At 36.7% G+C, this 24,443-nt stretch overlaps 1 protein-coding gene across 2 annotated transcripts in view; it reads right to left on the bottom strand.

Annotated features, from left to right (window-relative positions):
• LRP6 (LDL receptor related protein 6) overlaps positions 1–24,443 on the bottom strand; it is a 126,433-nt gene that overhangs the window by 65,946 nt on the left and 36,044 nt on the right. For both annotated transcript variants that reach the window (XM_021001525.2, XM_021001526.2), the window contains exons 3-7: positions 14,721–14,918; positions 8,728–8,924; positions 6,558–6,689; positions 3,658–4,054; positions 2,255–2,426 (exon numbers count right to left, since the gene is read on the bottom strand). In XM_021001525.2, the coding sequence (XP_020857184.1) occupies positions 2,255–2,426; positions 3,658–4,054; positions 6,558–6,689; positions 8,728–8,924; positions 14,721–14,918 (1,096 nt within the window). The remainder of the gene's footprint in view (positions 1–2,254; positions 2,427–3,657; positions 4,055–6,557; positions 6,690–8,727; positions 8,925–14,720; positions 14,919–24,443) is intronic.

Here is a 24,443-nt window from a genome sequence, read left to right as displayed (position 1 = left end):
CATGCTCAGGAAACAAATTTCCTTCTTAGGGTACTAATAGATTAGACGCAGCGGTGGGAAACCTGCAGCCTCCTACACAAGGTCCTCTAGGTCCTCAAAGTAAAGCCCTTTGACTGAATCTAACTTCACAGAACAAAGTTTGGATTCAGGCAAAAGGCCCCACTTGAGGAATAAGAGGGCATATGTGGCCGCAGGTTACCCACCCTTGAATTACAGAAAGCTATCATCACCAGAAAATGTCACCCTACAATTTCATAATTTCAATATGAAATAGAACACTTACTAGATGTCAAGCTTTTAATATTCATCATATCCTCTTCAAAACTTCTTGAAACCAAGCAGCCTCTCTGTTTCACAGAAGTTTTATTAGATGTGTTTAGATTCAGTACGACCAATATGGACAATGCTTCCCTTAAAGAGAAGGGATTAAGTAATAAAGACAACTAGACCAAAATAATGGCCGAATCCTCTTATCTATGGCTGGTAGACATGTTTGGCAGCAGTAACAGAAAAAAAGAAATGAAATATAAAACCTGAAGTCATTAAGTAGCCCTCTTCACTATAACTGCCACCCATTTCAATAAACAAAAATCAATGAAACATCACAGTGAAACGTGACAGATGATGAAACAGAGGCAGAATTAATGACTTGCTCAGGATCACATACTAATAAGTGTCTGAGGCCAAATTTGAACTCAGGTCTTCCTGACTCCAGGTCTGGTGCTCTATCTACTATGCCACTCAACTGCTCACCTAAAATATATGAGTTGCCTAAAATTTGTTGAAATAAATTTATAAAATTCTGTCACAGAATATTCAACAGGAACATGTTAAAAGGACATTTATTTAAATGTAAGGATCCACTTTAAAAGATTTTTCCATCTTCAGCATAATAGTATTCTCATTTTCAAAGCTGGTTCTATGATTTTGTAAATATTTTGCTCTAAACTATTCTTCCTCCTAAGACCTAAAAATATTTTAAAATTGATTTAATGAATTCATATTAAGTTGCAACAAATTCTTTAAATATATGTTTATGTTGGTTTTGGTCTCCTTAAAAAAGTCAATATGATACTGCTGGCTCCTCCGATATAGTTCTTACTTCAAATATTCAAAAATTTAAGACAATGTGACATCAATTGCTTGCCTAAAACCTGCATGTTACACTGCTAGGTGCTAGCTTTTACAGAAATTGTTACCAGACAACCTGGAGTTTGTAAACAAAAAAAAAATTTGAACTTTAAAGAAAATAAAAATCAGTGAACATTTAGTTTCTCAAATGCCACAGGGAGCTAAGGATGATGTGCTAAGGAAGAATTACAGCCATCTAAGAAGGGACTTCAGAAGCCATCTATGCTACATCCTATCTGAATAAGAAGTCTCTCTACAACATCTTCAACAAGTAGTCATCCAGCTTCTGCTTAAAGAACTACAGCACAGGGGATCCCACTTCCTCCTGGGGAGGCCCATTCTACTTGTAAAAGGCTCTCTTAGTAAGTTGCTTTTTTTTTTTTTAATTTTATCAAACCAAAATCTGTCTCTGAAACTTTTACTTCTTTCTCCTAGCTGTACACTGTGGGCCCAACTATAAGTCTAGTCCCTCCCTTAACATGACAACCCTTCAAGTGCTTGAAGACAACTTTTCTGTCACTCCTTACTCACTTGATTCCTTCCCAACTCTTTGCTCCTCTTGGCTAAATATCTCCAGTTCCTTCCAATAGATCCTTTTATATCTTATGGCCCTCTTACTATACTGATGATCCTCTTTGGACATGCTCCCACCTGTCTTTGTTAAAATATGGTAAATAGAATTCTATGAAGTACACCAAATGTGGTCTGACCAAAGCAAAGTAGAGAAGAGAAAACTCTTACTTCCATTACTTTAGGCCATCTAGAACCCTGTAAGATTTAATACAGCCTTGGAAAACATTAGCTTTTTTGGCACTCAGGATATCTCTTTAGGTCTAGTGGTTCATATTAAGCACATAATCCACTAAACCTCCAGATATCTTTCATAGTAACATTTTTCTAGAACATGTTCCCCATTCTGTATTTGTGAAGCTGGAGTTTTGAACCTAAGGGATAACTACATATGTCTATTACCCTGAGAATCCTGCCTCTTCAAAGACATCTTCATGACAATCACTCCAGATACTCTGGAAAATCAGGAGTGGACTCACTAATTCATTAAGTATTTATCTACTTTAAAAACTACTATAAAACTGGTTTAAAGTGGAAAAATTTGGAAACAAACCTCAATCTTGTCTGTTTTGGCATCTCCCCAGTATATTTTATCTTCATCATAATCCAGAGCTAAACCATTTGGCCAACCAAGAGACGTATTCACCAAAACTACTCGATCAGACCCATCCAAAGCTGCTCGCTCAATTTTGGGGATCTCTCCCCAATCTGTCCAATACATATACCTATAGAAATACACAGAACATGGATTTAAAATTAATTATCCCTTCAGAGATCTCAGTGTTTATATCCTCTTCCAAAATGCCACTGGTATAATCAGAAAATATCTACCAAGGAAAAAACACTAGGGATTTATAAAACAGACTAAATTCTTAATACAGGAATATATAACTCATTGTAACTAGTAAAAGAACTGGCAGAAGAACTTAAATTCAAATAGCATTTACTAGTAGCTAATCTCTTAAGTCCCTTCCAATTCTAAAATTCTATTATTTACTCAGGTCACATTGTCCAACTTGTTTCTTACTGTTTAATGTGCATTTTCCTAGATGTTCAATACATTATCTAGTCATTACCAAAATTAACATTCCAGTCACAGACTCTGATAAAAAACTGAATTCTCAAAATAAGTGTTTCCTACAGTCCTACTTTCCTCTTGTAACTACCTGGAATTTTAATTGCTGAGATGTTTTATTCAAACCAGCATTACAACACATCAATGCCTCTTTCCTAAGAGTGAATATAAGAATGAACCAATTATATTGTACTGTAAGACTGTAAACTCTTTGAAAGTTAGGATGTGTCTATGTGTACAAGTATAGTCTTTTCATACAGTTAGCACTCGACAAACATGTTCATTACACAAATAATGTTAGTGAGTAGGTATATTAAATGGGGAAAATTTTTTAGAAGCTGGAAAATTTTTAAAAAATTGTTTCCCAGACTAAAATAACAAGCACATTATATTGGTTTATACTATTTATTTGAAACTATCTCATCCTCCAAAATAACATCAAATAAACTGGCAATATTGACCAAGGGAAAAAATAATTCATTCACTAAATAATAAAAATAAGGTATAGGACATATCATAAACATGGCTTTGGGTACTCTGGGAAAGTTATGAAAATTAAATCTATGGGGGAGAAAATAATTTCATCCCACATTTTTTACGGTCATAGTAGAAAACGTGAAACTAATACCAGAAGCCAGCAAACATGGAACTAATTTAAGAAAGAAAGGTATGCAATATATTCTGGGAAATGAAACTATTTAACCTAAGAATTCTACTCTAACCAATACAACATGGAGAATGGATAGCCAATAAAGAATTTATTAAAATACCACTGTTTATTTGCTGCCAATCTATCCCATTTTGTCCCAACAACATTTTTTTGAGAAAAATTAAAATAAGCAACAAGATAGGGAAACTGACTAGCAGCAGCAGGTTCTTACCCAACCATTGGGTCCAGCACTATAGCTCGGGGTTCCTCCAAGTCCTCTGAAATCAAAATCTTTCTCATAGTTCCATTGAGCCTCGTCACCTCTATTCGGTCAGTGCCTGTGTCTGTCCAATAAAGGTTCCTTGCAACCCAATCCACTGCAATGCCATCAGGGTGAGCAATTTGAGCTGTCACCACAAACTGACTGCCAGATCCATCTATGAAAGATCGACGTATAGCTCTCACTTCATCATCAGTCCAGTAGATGTATCCTTCCAAAGGATCATAGTCTATGGCAATTGCATGGCGGATGTCTTCTAGCTGTAGAACAATATCTGTAAAGTCTGGCGTATCCAAGGAAATCCGCCTCAAGTCTGTCCTTCGGGCTAAAAGCAATAACTCAGTTGCTCCTAGAAAGAATAATTACAAAAACAACTTGAACCTTGGTCCTAGAATACTGAAGAGAAAATTTTAAATTACCATATTAGACATCACAACTTTTTGGGGACCAGAAGGAAAAAAAACACTTGTAGTTGAAGGTGCTTATGATGGTTTGAGAAGAGGATATGAAGGGGAAGCAACATGGTCCAGTGAGAGATGCTGCTCAGAGAGACAGAGAATGCATTCACTGAAAACAACAAATCAACAGGTCTCATTAAATCTGGAATACAGTCTTTAATGTTGGCAGCTTTCGCTGCTGAAAAGACTAACTGGGACTAGGATATGAGACCCTGTGGACTGGGACACAAAAACCATCCTCAAATTAGGACTTGAGTTAAATTCACCTTTACCAACAAAAGGAGTGATGTTTACTAAGATATGTCATATTTGTTCTGTGTTAGTGTCATTAATTTTAATTGGACAAAACAGAATTAAGCCCAAGTAACTACATAAAATCAAAAGCAACATCAGAAGACTGCAATAGAGAAGAAAAGACCTTGGTATTCTTCACTGACCCATTTTCAGTTCAAGGCTCTGCTCAACTTCAAAATAAACCAGGCTCAAACTTTTGCAAGCAAAGGAGGGAAAAGGAGGAGGGAGGCATTGTTGACTTTGGAAAGGTGATTAAAAACTGAACACTAATGTCAGGGCATGCCAAGTCACATATATGAAATACAGCAAAAAATAAATACTCTACAGTAAGTGAATCGACAAATTACAAATATTAAGATAAACTCTTCCTAAAGTTGTGCTACATTTTTTAAAAAACAAAAAAGTACCACTACAAAAACCCTTTGTTACAAACTGAAATGAAAAATATTGTTCACCATGGAAACTATTTGACCAGACTCAGCCAATTCACCTTTGGCTACAAGAATCACTTATCAATGCCAAATCATTACAAACATGTTGCAAATAAATACAATTTTATCCATCCCATTCCATGACCTCCTTGCCAGCAAATCCCCACTGATGTACTCCTCAATAAAGGCCTGAGCTTTTTAAAGTTAGAAGAGGAAAAAACCCTCACATAACCTGTCAAGGGCTCTCCCTTACATCCCAAAGGAGACCAAGAAGACCCAAAACAGGTTTCCATGAGCGTGAGGGATTAAGAACAATACTGAGAAGGATGGAGAAAGAGGAAGATAGTAGTACCGGTTTCTACACATTCCCTTAGCCAGATATCCAGAATCTCCAAATAAAAAACCCATAATCCTCTTTTCCTATAAATTCCTGTAAATTATGCTTTCTTTGGAACCATCAAAGTATGAGGGGAGAAGAGCAAATTAAGTAAGTGACAATTATGGCTGCTTTAGTACACTAAAACTTAAAAGCTTTTTTCTCTTCATATTCTCAGTTTTTACCTGCTCAAACTCTCTTCTTGGTCTTCTATGCTCATTTCTCTTCTTTTCCCTACCTGGAAACCTGTGGACCCGCCTGAGGACTCTGTCCTAGACCTTCATTTGATCAAGGGATGCCAACTTCTAACCTCATTTAAACTTGAGCTATTACTGTGCAGAATGTGGGAAAATTACACGTTTTTAAAAGTTTTTGAAAATGGCCCAAAATCAACAGTGATATTAAAAATAAAGATTCTAAGTAAGTTTCTCTCTTTATTCTTTTTTTTGTTTTTGTTTTTGTTTTTTTTTTTGGTTAGGCAACGGGGTTAAGTGACTTGCCCAGGGTCACACAGCTAGTAAGTGTTAGGTGTCTGAGGCTGGATTTGAACTCAGGTCCTCCTGAATCCAGGGCTGGTGCTTTATCCACTGTGCCACCTAGCTGCCCCTCTTTTTATTCTTTGTTACAGGGATAGCTCTGACTGAAGGGAGGGAGGAAAAATATACTGGGATATGAAAGTGATATAAAAACCAAAGATACCATTAAAATTTTTAGGAGATTCTAAGCTACAGTTAGCTAAAGCAGCATCACAGTCAGATTTAAAGTTTTGTCTTCAAGTCCTTGAACAATGCAAAAGCATCCATACAAACAAAGCCAACTGACATGGAAATTTATAAGAAACCTTCAAGAAGCATTTATCAAAAATCATATCAGTACTACAAACATTCTCTATTAAAAAAGAAACCTTTTTTCATGAAAACAGACCTTAAGGAACACCTATTTTGAGTATTTTTCTTAAGAAGCAAAAGTAATTTCCGCTGTAATTTGCCTGATATTATAGCTAATTAGAATTGGAAAACAGCAACAGCAGATCATTCATCTCAAAAAAATTCTAAGTATCTTTAAATGCTGTCACAAAATAATAAAAACAGACCTGCTAAAAAAAGGCATCATTATCTTTTTTCTTTTCTTTTTTCTTTAAAAAAGACATCTTTATCTTAAGACAGAGATTAAAGTGACTCAATCATGCAAGAGACACTGCAAGGTATAGCACTGAATATAGGAAAAGGGAGAAAATGGCACAGGAAATCCCAACTGCCAATTCAAAGTTCTTCTAAGAAGCCATTTCCTTACCATCTTTGCAGGTTTTCCCATTCTCAAGGAGTTTCACTCCAGTTGGACAGGCACACTGATAAAAAGGCTTGACTGGAGACATCAGACACAAGTGGGAGCAACCACCATTATCAACTCCACATGGGTTTGTAGCTGTCAGATATAAATCACATGGATTAATATTAATAATCAAGAATAATCTTTTGTCATTTGGACAGACAAAGGTAACACTATTCTGTGAATAACTGTTCTGTGTAGGAAAAGAATTAATTAATCAAGTGTTTTTTTCAGCACAGACTTGGTGCTCAGCTCAGCACTGTGAACAACACAAGAAAAACAGAAGACATGTTAACAATCTAGTTAAGGAACAGCACATACAAAACAAATTTCAAATACCAGGTAGACTAGAATTACAAAGTTGTATAGTGTGGGGAAATAATCAGGAGGGCATCACTGAAGAGATGAAATGAACTGAATCTTGAAAGATAAGCAGAATAGTAATAGTTAAAAAGGAAGTGAAGCAAGTAAGGGAAACACTTCAGGTGAGAAAGAGAGCATGAAAAAAAGCATGGAGGTAGAAATTTGGGTGGTATAGCAAGGAAATTAGTCTGACTGAAGCCGAAATATACTGAGGAATAGTGAAAATAAGGTTGCATTGGTAGAGGAGAGGCAGATCAAAGGGTAATGAAAGACAGGAATTTCAACTGATAAGATAGGTAAGAGGGAACCATTAGTGCTTTTCCAACAGGGGATAATGCCATGATAATACCATGTTCTAGAAAGATCAATTAGACTACATGAAATGAAAATAGGAGTGAGAGTGGAGTCGGGGAGACCAACTAAGATGTTAGAGAAATTCAGGTATGAAGTGATGACAAGTTAGATTAATGTAGTGATGGTGAAAATATGGAAGGCAAGGGTATTTCTAGAGGAAAACAAAAGAATTTGATTGCTGAATGACAAAGGAGATTGAGCATAGATTAAAAAAGACTCTAAAAGTTCTCAGAGCTGGAAGAAAGCAATGGTTATGTCATTAAGGGACAAGAAGGCCAGGAATAAGAATGGGTAATTTGTTGTTTCTATTGCAGTTTCTATTAGAGGAGAAGGGGGAACAAGTCATATGGGTAAAATGATAGTAATAATTTAAAAATTCATGTTGGCAGCCGTATGCAATTCCCTTAATTGTAAACAATAGATTCTAGGTTTAAAGAAGCTATTATGTTTTATGGTCACCAGATCATACACCAGAGGCAATATTCAACACAATATATGGTCAAACATTGATAATCTCGAAGCAAAAAGAGAGAGGAGAGGTGCCATTAATACAAAGCAACATATACATCCGAAACTTCTTCCTATTAGGTGTTGGAATATAGTCACTTACATTCAGATAAATGCCCAGATATTTACATGCACATGCCTAGACATTCATATTCTTGTTCTCCTTTTAGACCTGGCCCCAAATCCCAAATTTTTCAGTGTGGCTATCGGCAGTCTAAGATCTGACTGGTTGGGAAGGGAAATTAGGGGAAGCAAGCCACTAAGCACAGCTGGAGGCTGTGAAGGTTAACTGAATAAGAATGAGAATTTTTTTTTCAGTCACATCATGGAAGAGTTAAAGCTGGTAGGTAATTCAATGAACTACTTAACTGAAGTTCACTGCCTAAATTTCCATGAACAATATTGGCTTAAATTTTTTTTTCATGTCTCAACACTGAGGAGAAATAGAAATAGCTTAAGAAAATCACTGACTAAAAACTTGGCATTATGGCCATCTCAATTCCCTTCTCCCCTTTTTTCCTTTAAAAAAAACAGTGGGGGGAAGGGATAGGGCACAGAGTTTGTAAGGCAGTAAGTAGTAGAAGAGATCAGGAAGGAAAGAAATATATCATGCTGAAAAATCTAAGGCAGAGGGGTCAGACAATAGGCTGCAAATCTCCTGAGTGCTGGAGAAAATCAATTAAAGTGTAATTAAGATATATTTCACAAAATAAATAAAAATCCAATAGAACACAGATAATGTTAATATGTGATATTCTAAGTCAATATGCAGCCCAGTTTAGTGGCCCATTTCTATTTCAGTTTGACTCCACTGATTTAAGATACATTTTGATATCTTTTCAAATACTTCTCACAGAAGACAGACATTGTGACAGTTCCAACTTACAGTTTAAAAATATAGCTCACTTACCATTTGGCTGCCTCTGTTGGCTAAAAGCATGTATATCCATGGGAGAGAAGATGTTAGAATGGACTTCACGCAACCCCTCCCCAGTGTATTTATTACAGGCCAAGATGGAATGCGTGTTCCAGTCAGTCCAGTATAGTGTGTCTTCAAACAACGTCAAGGCAAAGGGATGTGGAAGGGAACCTCTAACCACTGCCTGTCTATTAAGATATAAAAAAAATAATAATAATGATTTAATCTTTTTACTTTACCATAATTTGACTACTACAATACAACCACTCACCAAAATTACCTCCAAAACTCCCGTGGCAACAGTAACACAGATCTGACATAAAACGAAAAACATATCTTTAATCTATCTACTACATATGGTTTAAAATCTATAAGCTAAATAAAAGGCATTTTCATGAAGGCATGCTTTACAACAGACAGAAAATGAAGAAGCTAAAATAGAATTTCTGCCAACAGCTAGTTAGTAGATCTGGTCTTACTCCACAAGGGTTCTAGAAATCACAAATTCCTAGAACCAGAGAATGGAGCAACAGGCACCAGATTCACCAATTTCAGGGATCAGAGGGAATGCCCATGATTCCAATCACTCTTTGAACCAATATTCACCTGGGAGTTAGTATAATACAGAGTTTCCCCTATTACTTTCCATTCTTTCACCTGAAGCAAACTCCTTCAGAAGAAGAATAAAAGAGATTACCGGCTAGCCACTATAAAGTTAACTCTTTGAGAGTAAGAATTGTTTCATTCTTTGTATTTATATTAAAGGTACCCAATAAAGTGCCTGATATGATTGATAAATGCCTACTGAATGACTGATTGACTACTGTGGATTCCACTAAAGGCTAGCTGAATCAGTAATAGGTCTCTCCTCTATCTTCTAGGACATGTGTTAAGGTTTTTGTGTCATAGACACCACTGGCAGTCTATGGACTCCTCAGAATAATGATTTAAAGTGCATAAAATAAAATACATAGGATTACAAAGGAAGTCTATTACACTGAAAGAGTTTTAAAAATTCATACTCTTTAATGTAGGTAACAGTTACAAATTTAGACTTTAAAGGAACAAAAAATTAAGAATGTAAGGAAACATGAAGACTGTTATAAAGTGATACAAGGTGAATATAGCAAATGAACACGTACATAGACTATAACTACATAAACAAAGGTAAAAGTAAACAGCAACAAAACATGTTAAAGACAATGTGAGTAGAACTGTATTAAGGTTAAAACCTATTGCTTTTTTTTTTTTAACAAAATCACTTTTTGCTATTGTTTTGCTGAACAATTTTAGATGTTTTTGGGGTTTTTTAAGCGTTTTCAAAACTTTGGTTTGGGGATTTGTCTTTGACTTTCATTTTCATAAATATATAAATTCCTGTTCATATACTGATTTGAACACATACAGTCCCAAAACATTTAAAGTTAAGACAAAATTTAATGATGAAAAAAATTTTAATTCAATAATCAAAGTTTCCAATGACTTCAGTTCAGTAGAAATAAATCTAGAAAGAAAAATCACTCCCCTAACTCATAAGAGCAATATGTAGAAATAAGTTATATCAAGAATAGTTGTGATATCCAAATTAGAAATGCAAAAAGCTAGAGAGTAAAGGGAATTGGAAAAAAAATGTAAATCTCTTGTTGCTGTTCAGTCATTCAATAATGGCTGACTCTACATGATTCCTTGGACCATCGTAAGCTAAGCCTTTCTGCCCTCTGATTCTAAAAGTCTATCCAAGTTCAAATTTGTTGTTTTCATGACACTATCTATCCATCTCAATCCTCTGCCATCCCCTTTTCCTTTTGCCTTCAAGCTTTCCCAACATCAGTCTTTTCCAATGAGTTCCATCTTCTCATTATGTGGCCAACATATTTACGCTTCAGCTTCACTATCTGACCTTCCGGGGAATAGCCTATTCAGTAATCTGAATGTTCTTTGGCATTGCCCTTCTTTAGGGTTGAGATATAAACTGATCTTTTCCAATCCAGTAGCCACTGTTGAGTTTTCCAAATTTACTGTCACACGGAGTGCAGCATTTTAACATTATCATCTTTCAGGATTTTAAATAGCTCAGCTGGAATTCCATCACTTCTACTAGCCTGTTAGCAATGCTTCCTGAGGCCCATTTGACTTCATTCTCCCAGATGTATGGCTCTACGATCAGCAACCACACCATCATAGTTATCGGTGATGTTAAGATCTTTCTCGTACAGTTCTTGCATATTCTCGCCACCTCTTCTTAATCTTGTCTGCTTCTCTCAAGTTCCTATCATTTTCGTCCTTTATCATTCCCTTTTTGCATGAAACATTCCCTTGATATCTCTAATTTTCTTAAATAAGTAAACCTCTAATTGATACTTAATAACAGCAGAATAAAAATTAATTTTTCCTCTAATTGAAAAACAGGAGTTTTTATAGGCTGAAAGTACACAGAAAACTTGGGATAGTACAGGCTCAAGATTTAGTTATTTGATTACTCATCACTGTCTACCTTTGATTCTTCTAATCCATCATCACTACTCAGACCTGGACTCTGTTCTTTCCTCCCTTGGCTAAGTGATCAATTTGGGATTTCTTTTCAAGAGTTAACCACTGGTTTACTTCTTTTTTTATTTTGCCCTCTGATTCTAAGATTTCTGGGCAGTTTTCATTTATAATTTCATAAAATATTATATCTAGGTGGGGATTTTTGGTCATGATTTTCAGATAATCTAATAATTCTTAGATCATCTCTCCTTGAGCTATTTTCCAAATCAGCTGTTTTTGATATTTTATAGCTTACGTTTTCTTGGGGGTTTTTTTGTGACACCACTGGGGTTAAGTGACCTGCCTAGGGTCACACAGCTAGTAAGTATCATGTGTTTGAGGCCAGATTTCACTCCAGGTTCTCCTAACTCCAGGGCCAGTGCTCTATCCACTGCGCCACCTAGTTGCCCCTCTTCTGAGTTTTTTTCCCCCACCTTTGATTTTATTATTTCTTTTGGTTTCATTGAGTTGCTGTTTTATGTTTGGGCTATTTTTAATTTTCACAGAATTCACAGTACTTAGATAAGGATTATCACTTTCTGTTCTACGGTATCATTTCTCTTTACCATTCTTTTTTTAGCTGTTCAGGCCTGGCCAAGACCAGGCCTTTATTTCTCTAAGAATTGTTTGGCCCTGGCTACTGCTGTCCTTCTGTGATTTGGGCTGCCTAGATGCCACTCAGGATCCATCCTTTACTGTGGCCAGGACTCTGGACAGCTCTGCCACTGAGACCTTTTTCTCCCATTGTTACTGGGACTCTCAAGTCACATGAACAACAGTATTATCTTGAACTCACTCCACATATCCAATCTGTTCTCAAAACTTGTGTTTCTGTCTTCACAATATCTCTTGCATATGTCCCTTTCAATTCAGACACGCTATACTACAAGCCTTCATCATCTTTTATTCGTACCACAGTTAAGTCTTCTTTCTAACTGGTCTCCCTTGTCAAGTTTCTCCAATTTTTATCCATCCTCTGTTTAGCTACCAAAATGATTTTCCTAAAACATGAATCTAACCACATCACACTTCTCACCCTACTCAATAAGCTCCAGGGGCTCCCTACTACTTCCAAAATTAAATACGAAACATGTTATTTGGCATTTAAAGCCTTTCATGACCTGGCTGGGCCCTTCCATCCTTTCTATCTTTTTATGCTTTGTACCCCTTCATAAATTCAATGATCTAGCTACACGGACTTACTTGTTGTCCCTCACACTATATCTTCCAACCTCATGTTTTACATTGTCTTGAATGTTCTCCTTCTTTACTTCTGTCTCCTGGATTCCCTTAAGGCTCAGCTCAGGAAGCTCTTCCCAATCTCTACTGTTGCTAGTACCGTCTAAGATTATCCTCAATCAATAAATAAACATATATTAATTGCTTACTATGTGCTAGGTACTTTGCTAAGCTCTAGGGATACAAAAAGAGGGAGAAGACAGTTCCTTGCCCTCAAGAAGCTCAATTTAATTAGGGAGATAACAAACTAGTATATGCAAAACAAGCTATATACAGGAAAAATAGGGAATAATTAACAGAGGGAAAGCACTAAAATTGAAATGGATTGAAAAGTTTCCCCTGCAGTGCGACTTACAGGAAGCCAGGGAAGTCAGCAGGCAAAGATAAGGAGGGAGAGGCAGGGGAGACCGAAAAAAATGCCTGGAGCTGAGACCTTAAGTGTCTTGTTCATGGAACAGCCAGGAGGTCAATATAACTGAATCAAAGAGTACCTACTAGTGAGTAATGTATAAGAAAGTCTAGAAAGGTAGGAGGGAGCTAGTCTATGAATATCTTTGAATATCAAGAAGAGGATTTTTTTTATTTGATCCTGGATGCAATAGAGAACCACTGGAGTTTAGCAGGGAGTGACATAATCAGACCTGCACTTTGGTGGGTGATGGAGGATGGATTGAAGTGGGGATAGACTTGAGGCAGGCAGACCCACCAGCAGGCTACTGCAATAGTTCAGTTGTGAAGCAATGAGGGCCTACACCAGAGTGGTGGTAGTGACAGAAAAAAGAAGGGGGAATATTTGATGAAACAGATAGGCCTCAGCAAAAGACTAGAAATAAGCAGCTGAGAGATGAGGAGTTGAGGATGACTCTGAGATTGTGGGTCTGAGAGAATGGGAGGATGGTGTCGCCCTCTACAGTAATAGGGATTCCACCTACTTTTTATGTACAGTTATTAATAAAACTATTCCATTAGAATATGAGCACCCTGAGGTTTTTTTGCCCTTTCCCAGTATTCCTAATGCTCAGTACAGTCTCTGGCACAATTAACAAGCTTTAATAAATGCTTGTTGATTGACTGTGGGTGATGACATGATCAAAGTGTGGCCAAGCCTGAGTGTAACTGAAGTAGAATGGAACAATAGGTCTTGGGAGTGAGTAGACTGAAAGACTGGGAGGACAGAGTATTTAAAGGAATGTCAATATTTATGTTAAAGTCCCTTAGTATAAGAGCAGGAGTGAGGCAGGGAAGAGAAATTTTGAGTCAGGTATTGAACTCAAACAAGAGAGAAGCAAATTTAAAGATTATCTATACATTTTTATTAATTTTATCCTCTTCAATATTGAAAAAAAAACAAGATTAGGAATATTCGAAACACTGCCTGAAACACTGCAATCACCTATAATAGTCACTAATAATCTCAGGGTTCTAAGATTTAGGACTAGAAGGGACTTTAGAGGTCATTTAGTCCATCTCTCTCACTTTTTAGATGAGGCAATTGAAACCTGAAAGGTCAAATGACTTAGCGAATTATTAAATTAAGCCAGGATTTGATTACAGGGTTTCTGACTCCAAATATAGCTGTTCATCCACTCCCCTTTATTGCATCCCATAACTTGCACATTCACTATACTTTTAGCCCTTAGTTCCTACTCCCAATCATCTCTATGGGCCAGTTGTCATCAGCAGTGAGCCTTTACTACATTCAACAATTCTAACACTTCATGGCTGTAACTTAAGTTCTCATAGCCTTACTTTTCTCATCTTTAAAATGGAGATGATAATTACTATAGTACTTATCTCATAAGGCTTTTGTGAGGCTAAAATGAAAAAATATATGTAAAGCACTAGAAATTTCTACAAACTTCACAGTGCTATTTAAATATAATTATCATCAACATCAATGTAGATGTAAGACAAAGGCGAAATGAGGTAACAAAAAGAGATGGACAAAGGATAGGATACTAAAGCAGTTCATCTGCCCCAAAAGCTACAGAGACTGGGGGTTCCAATTCCCATCAGTCTTTGAAGCTTGAGGGATACACCAAACTCTGGCCTGCCACCTCCCAACAAAGAATAAAATTAAAAGTCAATCCTTCCTTTGCGTAGTTTCCCAAAACATACTTTCTCCCCACCAAGTTTTCTTATCCTTGCTTCTTTGAATAATTTTAAGAGTTAAAAATAAAAACAAGTATTATAATATTTGAAAAAAACATTCTTACCGATTAGTTCCATCCAGATTTGATTTGTGGATAAAATTAAGTTTCGCATCTGCCCAATAAAGTTTTTCTTCCTCATAATCCAAAGTCAATCCATTTGGCCAGTAAATGTCCGTGTTTATTATGATGTAACGACTTGATCCATCCATCCCAGCACGTTCTATCTTTGGAACTTCGCCCCAGTCAGTCCAATACATAAACCTAAAATCATAGATAGAATAAAACACTGACAGAGATGACAAGTAGAAATTTCAGTGTCTTACAGATGGATTTCCACAAGTTCTGTTATATCTAGAATGATATTCTCTAAGTACACACTTCACAAAGAAAATTAAAACCTCAGCTTCTAGAACTTTCAGTATCAAAACTTTCAATCTTCCCTCCAGAAGACACAGAAATGTATTTAGAATTAGAAAGAAATGTGGTGACTGGACCAAGTTTGAATGTTAAAATGTTACCCTGAAGGGTTAGGTTAATTTTCATTTAGCATAACATAAAGCTTCTCCACAGTCAAAAAAGATAGAAGAACTGAAGTATTGGAAATATTCAGGCATTATATGCATATAACCATTTCTCCATTATTTAAGTAAAAGTGTTCCCTATTGAAAACTATAACGTAATGAATCTAAGGACAATACATTCTGGCACTCATAATATATTCTAGGCCTCTCTACTCAACACAGCAACTTCAATGAATATGATTCAAGAGTTCAGATGAAGAAGCAACAAGGCCTCTAATATAATTTTTTCTCTTGAAAAATAAGCATGAGTTCTACATTTACAAATTACCTATTAAACATCAATATAGCCAATTAAATTCTTTTCAACCATTTACAACTTAATAAATGAAACTGAATACAAAAAACGTGATAACTTTTCAGTCACTCCCTCTAAGCCTCATTCATCTTATCTCATTCACTTTTTATTTTATACAGTCAGTGAGTATTCATTCTGGTTATTCTGTTTTTCCATCCTACACTATTCCAAAGAGAAAGCAGTCTTTTCATATTTCTTCATATTCTTCATATTTGTTTATCTAATTTATTATAGTACAATATCAATACGCCAAAACTTAATGTTTGGTTGCTTCTAACTTTCTACAATTACAAATAATGCAGATATGAAAATCTTAGAAGGATAGCCTTTTCTGTTTGCTTTTATAAATACCTTCAAGTTATCCTCCCAACAATATAAATTACTGGATTAAAACTCCCAGGTATTTTTAAGACAAACTACTATCAAGGCATACCTCCGCTCTCTCATACTCATGATGATTTTTTTTAAGTACAAGTGTAGCACTTTACATTTATTCTTATTAAACTCCATCTGGCCCCACATCCTAGTGGGTTTCAATCTTTTAGGTTCCTGACCTTGTCATCCACAGTTAGCATTCCCGTCTAGCTTGTCTTCCACATCCCTTTGTTAGAGGAAAAAAGAAACATCATGTACTTTTTTTGTTGTTGCTGTTCATTCGTTTCAGTCATATCCAGATCTTTGTGATCATAGCTGGGGTTTTCTTGGCAAGGATACTGGAGTGGTTTTACATTTCCTTCTGCACCTCATTTTACAGATGAGGAAACTGAGGCAAACAGGGTTAAGTGACTTGCCCAGGGTCACACTACTACTAGTAAGTATCTGAGGTGAAATCTGAACTCAAGTTCTCCTTACTCTAGGTCTGGTGTTCTCTCCATTAAACAAAAACCATTAAACATACACTTCTATGCTACCTCCATAGCATCTTATCCATTCCCTCCCTTCCCTACACTCATAACTTAATTAAGGCCTTTATTAACTCTTGGCTAAATAACTGCAATAATCTCCTAATTGGATTCCCTACCTCAGGTGTCTTCCCTCTCCCTTCTATCTTCCACACAGCTACCAACATGATCTTCCTATGTTTTAAGAATATCACTTTGGCAACTGTGTAAATGACGGATCAATCAAACAAGAGAAAACATGCATACAGGAAGAAATATCATGACCCAGTTTAAAAACCTTTGGTGGCTCCCTATTGTCTATAGAACAAAATATACACTCCTCTGGCATTTAAAACCTGTCAATGTGTTGCTACCTTGACTTTACTTAACAACAATAGCATAGAAATGTATGTTTAACGGTTTTTGTTTAAGTGGAGAGAACACCAGACCTAGAGTAAGGAGAACCTGAGTTCAAATTTCACCTCAGATAATTCTCTTTGTTCTGAGTTTTGCCTCATTAATCAGAGTGAAAACCCAAATGACAAATTTTCCTTTCAACACACCCTTCTCCCAAAAGCAATTCCAAAGTCCCACCTCCTCCACTGCACCTTCAGAGATCACCCTGTCTGGCAGTGTACAGTGGCACTTATTAGCTGAGCCCCAAGCCTGGCATTGATTACCTACGACTGGAGATGAGTTGGAAACACAATCCTCAGGGCTCATGGAGCTATGCCTATGGTTGACAAACTAGAGGCTGTGGAAGTCAGTACAGGCCACCACACTAGGTATCAGACCCTAACACTGTGTACGTCAAGGATGCCTGCAAAAATAATGGAAGAGAAGAGCCAAAAGAGGTACTGGTGTCTACTGGGGACCAGACCATGATCTAAATATAAGTGGGACACATTCTGAATGACAGACAAACCAAACGGCATCATCAGAAGCAGCTGCCAAAGGGATTGAGCAAGCAAAGGCTCAACACATTGAGAAACTCATTGTGTGCAAAATAACCAACTTGTCACCAAACGTAGGAATGGCTGGATTAATAACTAGAAAGAAAATGGCTGGAAAACAAGACAAAATAAAGACATTGTCCACAGAGACCACCTCACTAAGCTGGATAATGTGACTCAGGACATGAATGTTGAGTGGAAATATGTTTCTGCTTGTTCAAAAGCTGAAGGCAATGCTGAAACTCAAAGATCAGCCACAGAAGCAACTAGAAAGAAGTGAGAAGACTCAACCAACAGTGAATTGAAAGTGTCATTCTGTTTACTGCTGCAATATAATCTCCAAATCATTTTCTCTTTAATTTTTCCCCCTTGTCTCGGAGCTGTATTTCATGGCTAACTCTGGTCATTTTCTTCATATGCTTTTTTGGTTTTTCTATGTGCTATTTTAATTTTTTAATAATACAACAAAAAAGAAATATATACTACATGCAACTATAAAACTGTTCACATGTACTACTAATAAAAGAAAGGCAGATATCCTTATCTCTTTCAGATCCAAATGAACTTTGACTTGCTCAACTCTTGCCCCAGACCACCCAGAAACCAATCCAGACTGCTAGACTGCTCGTATGACTTCAGTTAAAGGGAGTCACTAAACTTTCCTTCAGGTACGACAGAATGTGAAACAAACCTAGCCCATTTGCCCTGACACTTTCTAAGAATTTCCTACCTTTACCACCTGGCCTGCTTGTATACCCTACAGTTCCCCACTATCATCTCAACTATTGACAATCTAAAGATGCCTGCCTGGGCCATGCAATCTGCTCTTTTGGTGCATTCTTATGACTTTTAGGACTTAGGACTCTGAAAAGTCTTTTCATTTGCCCAACAGCTGAACTCTAATGTGTTGTCTTCCACCCAAGTATGAACTTGACCATAGACTATCTTTCTCTAGTTGCTATCCCCAGTGCTGAGCACAGTACTTGGAACTTAGCAGAAATAGGAGTTCAATAAATGCTTTTTCATTAATTCATAATGTCTGGTTTATGGCTCCCCTGACCCTTCCAATAAGTGTTATCTTTACTTTATGAAACAAACATCTCTTTTTCCATTTAAGAAAACTCTTAAGGATTTGACAAAGGTAGGGGAAAAAAACAGCAACAAGGAGGAACTGTGTGAAGAGGCCCCAAATGGTTATTCGATAATATTCTGCTCAATAAGGATATTGAATGTTTCACATTTAAAATTTGTTATTCTTTTTGGGGGGGGTGTTAAAAATGTGCTTTACTTTTACAATTCTGGATATTGGTTGCTCTTACAAGTTTGCAAGAAGTTTCTTATAGATTCTAGATGTCAAAGTCAAATAAATTGTTCCTGTTAAAAAAAAAAACCCTTTGCAATCTTATTTCAGATCACTTTTCCAGGCTTATTACACTTTACTTCTGTTCACATAACCTACATTCCTGCCAAACCGGCCTTATTCCCACCTCCTTGCCTTGACACAGGATTTTCTACATTTTTTAAAAAATCCCACTCTCCACAGCAGTTCTTCCAAACCTCATCCTTCCCTTGGCTACCCCTACTTCTCCCCTCTCAGCTGAGATTCTTGCCTCATATTTTCTAGGGAAAAAAAATGAGGCTACTCTCTGTGAACTTCCTCTTTTCCCCTCTTCCTCATCTCCTATCACTCAGGTGCCTTCTGCCACTCTTCCCTCCTTCACCTCTCTCTCACTTGATGAAGCGGCCTTAACCCATCTTATTCAACCAGATATTGAACTGACTGCCAAGATTACTCAAAAGCCACAGGCCTAAGTATTAATAAAGGAAAAGCTAAGGGGATAAAAAAATGCTTATTGTACTGATGACTGACATGCCACGAATAACCTGGATGGCCAGACTACTGAATTAGCACATCTGTATACATTTCTGGGACAAGCAGTGTAGCTGGACTATGTTGCATTGAACGTGGGAAACTAAAGTACTTTTAATGATTTCAAACTATTGCCTGATACAAAAATCCATCTTTTAAAGACAAAAACATTTGACTCAGGTATCAAAATTTCTGGTAGCCTAAAGGACTATGGAGAAATTCCTGATGAGTAGAATTAAATGGCAACAAATTCCAATAATGACATATGTGAGAAAACTAGCAATGAAGGATGGTATCACAAAAGGAGGCAGGCTGATAACTTGAACAGAATGGGAGAAAACTGACAGCCTAATTGCTCCATTAGAATCCAGGACCTAGAAAAAGACCTTCAGCACAATGAGAGGATGTATCGTGGAAGATTGATGAAAAAACATAACCACATACAGCTCAGAATGAGAAGGCATGAACAAATTATAGAGGGAATTATCTACACTAAAAAACAAAACAAAACAAAACAAAAACAAAAACTTAATGATATACTTTAGCATGGAAGATCCTAGGGTTTGTGTATCAGGGTTTACAGTGACTATTCCTAGATATTTAGTCACTACGGAACATAATAGATAAAAGTAAAATAGCAGAGAAACCTGAAGGTATCCAATAACTCATACCCATCCCCAAATTCCTAACTGGGGGATGCCTCAATCATATACTATATAACTAGGCCTAGGTTCTAGCACCATTTCTTTTCACTCAACAACCATCTTCTCACCAGGTAGCCAATGCTGCCCAGATCAGAAACCAATCCTTAGAAACTTTAACCCATTTATGCCTAGAATTCTGTTTTATTTAGCCTCTCATTTAGCTTTGATTAAAGCATATACTTGGATTAAGGAATTTCTAGAAAATCTGTACTCAGGAAATGACACAATCACAAACTTTATTCTTTTTTTTTTTTTTGGTGAGGCAATTGGGGTTAAGTGACTTGCCCAGAGTCACACAGTTAGTGAGTGTTATGTATCTGAGGTCACATTTGAACTCAGGTCCTCCTGATTCCAGGGCCACTGCTCTATCCACTGCACCACCTAACTGCCCCAACAAACTTTATATGTGGTGCAAAACATATAAACCCTATATGGCAATATAAACAAAAAAAGGTTCATTCCCAAGGATGCAAGAAACTCAGGGGGTCACAAAGAGACAAGACATGTGTCAGGGAAGAAATTCAAAGATGGGGTTCAGGTGGTAAGATTATATAACCTAAGAATGTTATCAGTGCCAGATGTAAGTCAGTAGTAATCAGTGCTGGGTGTAACAAGAGGCATTTCTAACTAGATCTAGATGTGGTGGAAAAGTTCTTTGGTTCCCTTATCAATACAAAGATAAAGCTCTGGTAGGAGGAGTTTCTTTATCAGAAACAAAATAGTAGGGGGGTCTAATATTAACTAAGGCAGAAAAAGAGGAATAATTCAAGGTCCCTGTAAGAAGGTCGAGTTCATCCAATCAAAAAGCTACAAGCCTTATCTATCTTATCTGATAGAGAGTTAAGAGTGGAAAAATAGAACTACAGTTATCCCTTTCACATCATGACTTTACCCATCATGGTTTTGATATATCATGGGTTGGCATAAGAAATTAAATGGGAATTTTAGGGGAGTTTTGCAGAAGCTGCAGATGACATTTGAAGGCCATCAGACAACACAGAAAAAGTTCAGAAACTCAAGAAATACATAAAATATGTGTACTATTGTATAATGTCAACATATTTTATCTTTTAATATTATAATAATTCAGACTTCTCTGATATGAAGGGAAGGTCAAAAAATTTACACAGATTTTCCAGATCTTGCCCCTAACCCCCATGATATGGAAGGGATAACCTTTTATGGTTTGCCTCTATGCCTCTATGGGCTTTTTAGGACATTTAGCCTCAGTGACTCTATATTGGAGTCCTTTCATTATAGTATGACATCAAACTATAATCAAACAATAACACCCGAAGGAAAAGTCAAGATGGTGGATTAGAGGCAAGCCAGCTGAACTCTCTCAACATTCCCTTCCAAACAACTGTAAAATAATGCCTCAAATCAAATTTTGAAACAGCAGAGCTAGTAAAAGGTCAGAGAGAAATATTTTTCCACCCTAATAAAACTCAGGAGGTTGGCAGAAGAAATTTGTGACACCAATGTGGAGGACTATTCAGAATCCATACACAGAACAACAGCAACAGCAGCTTTGGTAGCTCTCAGTACAGATATGGTAAGAGGGAACAGGGGCCCTGCTCATAGTTGCAAGGCAAAGAGGAGCACTAGTATTTGTGGCTGCAGGGGACCAGCAGCCCTTCCTTGGTAAAGACCAGAAAACAGTAACCACACCTTTCCCAGGATCACACTACCTTGTAAGCACCAAATACTTGCAGATCCCTAGAACAAGCTCTGAAAACGGCAACACAAAAAAAGACTGAAACTTGGGAAAGTACCTCCCAATCCCGAAGTGAGGAGAGCCCAGCTTTAACATAAAGTTTAAAGTCAAGAAACAGGCTGGAAAAATAAGCAAACAAAAAAAAAAGCTATTATGGTACCAGGGAGGCACAAAAAGTACTGAAGAAAATAAAACCTTAAAAAACAAAATTGGCCTAATGGTATAAAAGAGGCACAAGAACTCACTGAAGGAAAAAACTCTTTAACAAGTAGAATAGAACAAACAGAGGTACAAAAATTCACTGACGAAAATGATTCCTTAAAAATTAGAATTTGACAAGTTAAAGCTAATGACCCCATGAGACATCAAGAAACAATAAAACAAAATCAAAAGAATGAAAAAAAATAGAAGAAAATGTGAACTATCTTATCAGAAAAACTGACCTGGAAAACAGATCAAGGAAAGATACCTTAAGAATTACTGGACTACCTGAAAGCCATGATCAGAGAAAGAGCCTGGGCATCATATTTCAAGAAATTATGAAGGAAAACTACTCCGGTATTTTAAATCCAGAGAGTAAGATAAAAGTTGAAAGAATCCACTGATCATCTGAAAAGAACCCAAAAAGAAAACTTCTAGGAATATTACAGACAAATTCCAGAGCTCACAGGTTAAAGAAAAAACATTTCAAGGAGCCATAGTCAGGATCAGACAATATTTAGCAGCTTTCACGTTAAAGAACAGGAGGGCTTGGAATACAATATTCCAGAAGGCAAAGAAGCTAGGATTACAACCAAGAATAACCTACCCAAACTGAGCATAATCTTTCAGGGGGAAAAATTTACATTTAAGGAAATAGAGGACTTTCAAGTATTCCTGATGAAAAGACTAGAAGTAAACAGAAAATCTGACTTTCAAATATAAGACTCAAGAGAAGTACAAAAAGGTAAACATGAAAGAGTAATCAGAAGGATCACAAGACAGCATGGATGTGTGTCAAATGTGTTGGAATGGTCTCCAAAAAAAAAAAAGTGAAGCAGCGAGAAAGTGGAATGCGCTGGGGAGAAGGGGGAAGGGAGACGTACAGTGGGGAAAGTTTCCTCACATTAAAAAGGAAGCAAGGAAGAGCTTTTACTGTGGAGGAGAAAATCACGGTTAGGGTAGCAGACAATGCTTAAATCTCACTGATCAAAATTGCTTCAAAGAGGAAAGAATATCTATACAAACTCTGTTGTTTATAGAAATATAACTTACCCAATAGGGAAATAGGAGGAGGAGGAGGAGGAGGAGATAAGAAAAGGTGGGAGAATAAAAAAAAAATTAAAGGAGGAAGTAGTCAAAAGAAAAATTGACTCTTCAAGAGAGACAGAATAAAAAGAGAAGAAACAGAAGAAAATGAGATGGGAGAAAATACACAGTAATCATAACTGTGAATATGAATGGGATGAGCTTACCCATAAAATGAAAGCAGATAGCAGAATGAATAAGAAACCAGAATCTAACAATATGATGTTTATAAGAGACAAACTTAAAACAGAAAGACACATACAGAATTAAAAGGCTGAAGAAGAATCTAATACACTTCAGTTGACCTAAAAACAGGTAGGGGTAGCAATCATAATCTCAGAGAAAGCAAAAGCAAAAACAGACCTAATTAAAAGGGATAATCAGAGAAACTACATTTTGCTAAAAAGTACCACAGACAAAGAAGCAGTATCAAAAACATTTTATCACAAGTTTCTCTGTTAAAAACCTGACTTCTCAAATATATCCTGAGTACAGAACTGAGTCAAATTTATAAATATAAGATTCATTCCCTAACTGCAGTTTTCAGAAGAGGAAATCAAAGCTATCTACAATCATATGAAAAATGCTCTAAATCACTACTGATTAGAGACAGGCAAATTAAAACAACTCTTAGGTACAACCTCACACCTATCATATGGGATTTGGAGAGAACATTTTCAGTTGAATGATCAGACTGTAGGGTTAAGAGAGTGAGAGGAAAGAAAGTGGAGGCACCAATTGTTGATGGCCTCAAGGAGTTTGGCTATGAAAGAGAAAGGAGATATAGGACAATAGCTAACTCAACCCATTGGTTCTTAGAATCAGCTCCTGTGGTCCCATGGAGATTATGCTTATGATCATATGTTATGACAACATGGAAGAGGATGACTACCAGAAGGAGTACGAGTCCCTTGCCTGGCTGGCTAGAAGAACTGGAGGGAATTGTTTGAACATTACAGAGATGTGGTAAAATGTGAAATGCTAGTTCAGCAGTACTGAAAAACTTCAAGGGCTGGCTTTGTCTTTACCTCCTAAATGAGTAAGATAAAATGAGATAATATTTGCAAAGCATTTTGCAAACCTTAAAAAGTGCTATATAAATACTATTATAATATTATCATTTTTATAAATTACTATATCTCATTTAAGTTTTTCTGTCAATAAGTAATTGTAGGCCTGTGTATGTTAAACACTGTTGTTGTTGTTGTCCTTCGTTTTCAAAGAGGACCAAAATGACATCACTATGCTAGAATTAAGTTTCAGTGTATCCGACTGTGGCTGATCAGACCAATACGAGGTCAGAATGTTCTACCACAGGTCAAGCACAAATAGTCTGCGTGAACCTTTGGGGTGTGTTCTCTAAGTTTGCGTATCTTTCGTTTCTCTTGAGCTATTTCAATTCTGCTTTGCTCATAGAGCACAGCACCTTTTCTGATGTGACAGACAACACACAGAATACATACATACATTTTTGGACACAGTCAAAGTGGAAATTAGT

This window comes from Phascolarctos cinereus, unplaced genomic scaffold, assembly GCF_003287225.1.
Source record: "Phascolarctos cinereus isolate Bilbo 61053 unplaced genomic scaffold, phaCin_HiC Scaffold_1;HRSCAF=81, whole genome shotgun sequence".
Lineage (NCBI taxonomy): Eukaryota > Metazoa > Chordata > Mammalia > Diprotodontia > Phascolarctidae > Phascolarctos > Phascolarctos cinereus.
Note: the sequence above shows the minus strand (reverse complement) of the source record. Positions and strands in the feature narration are given on the sequence as shown.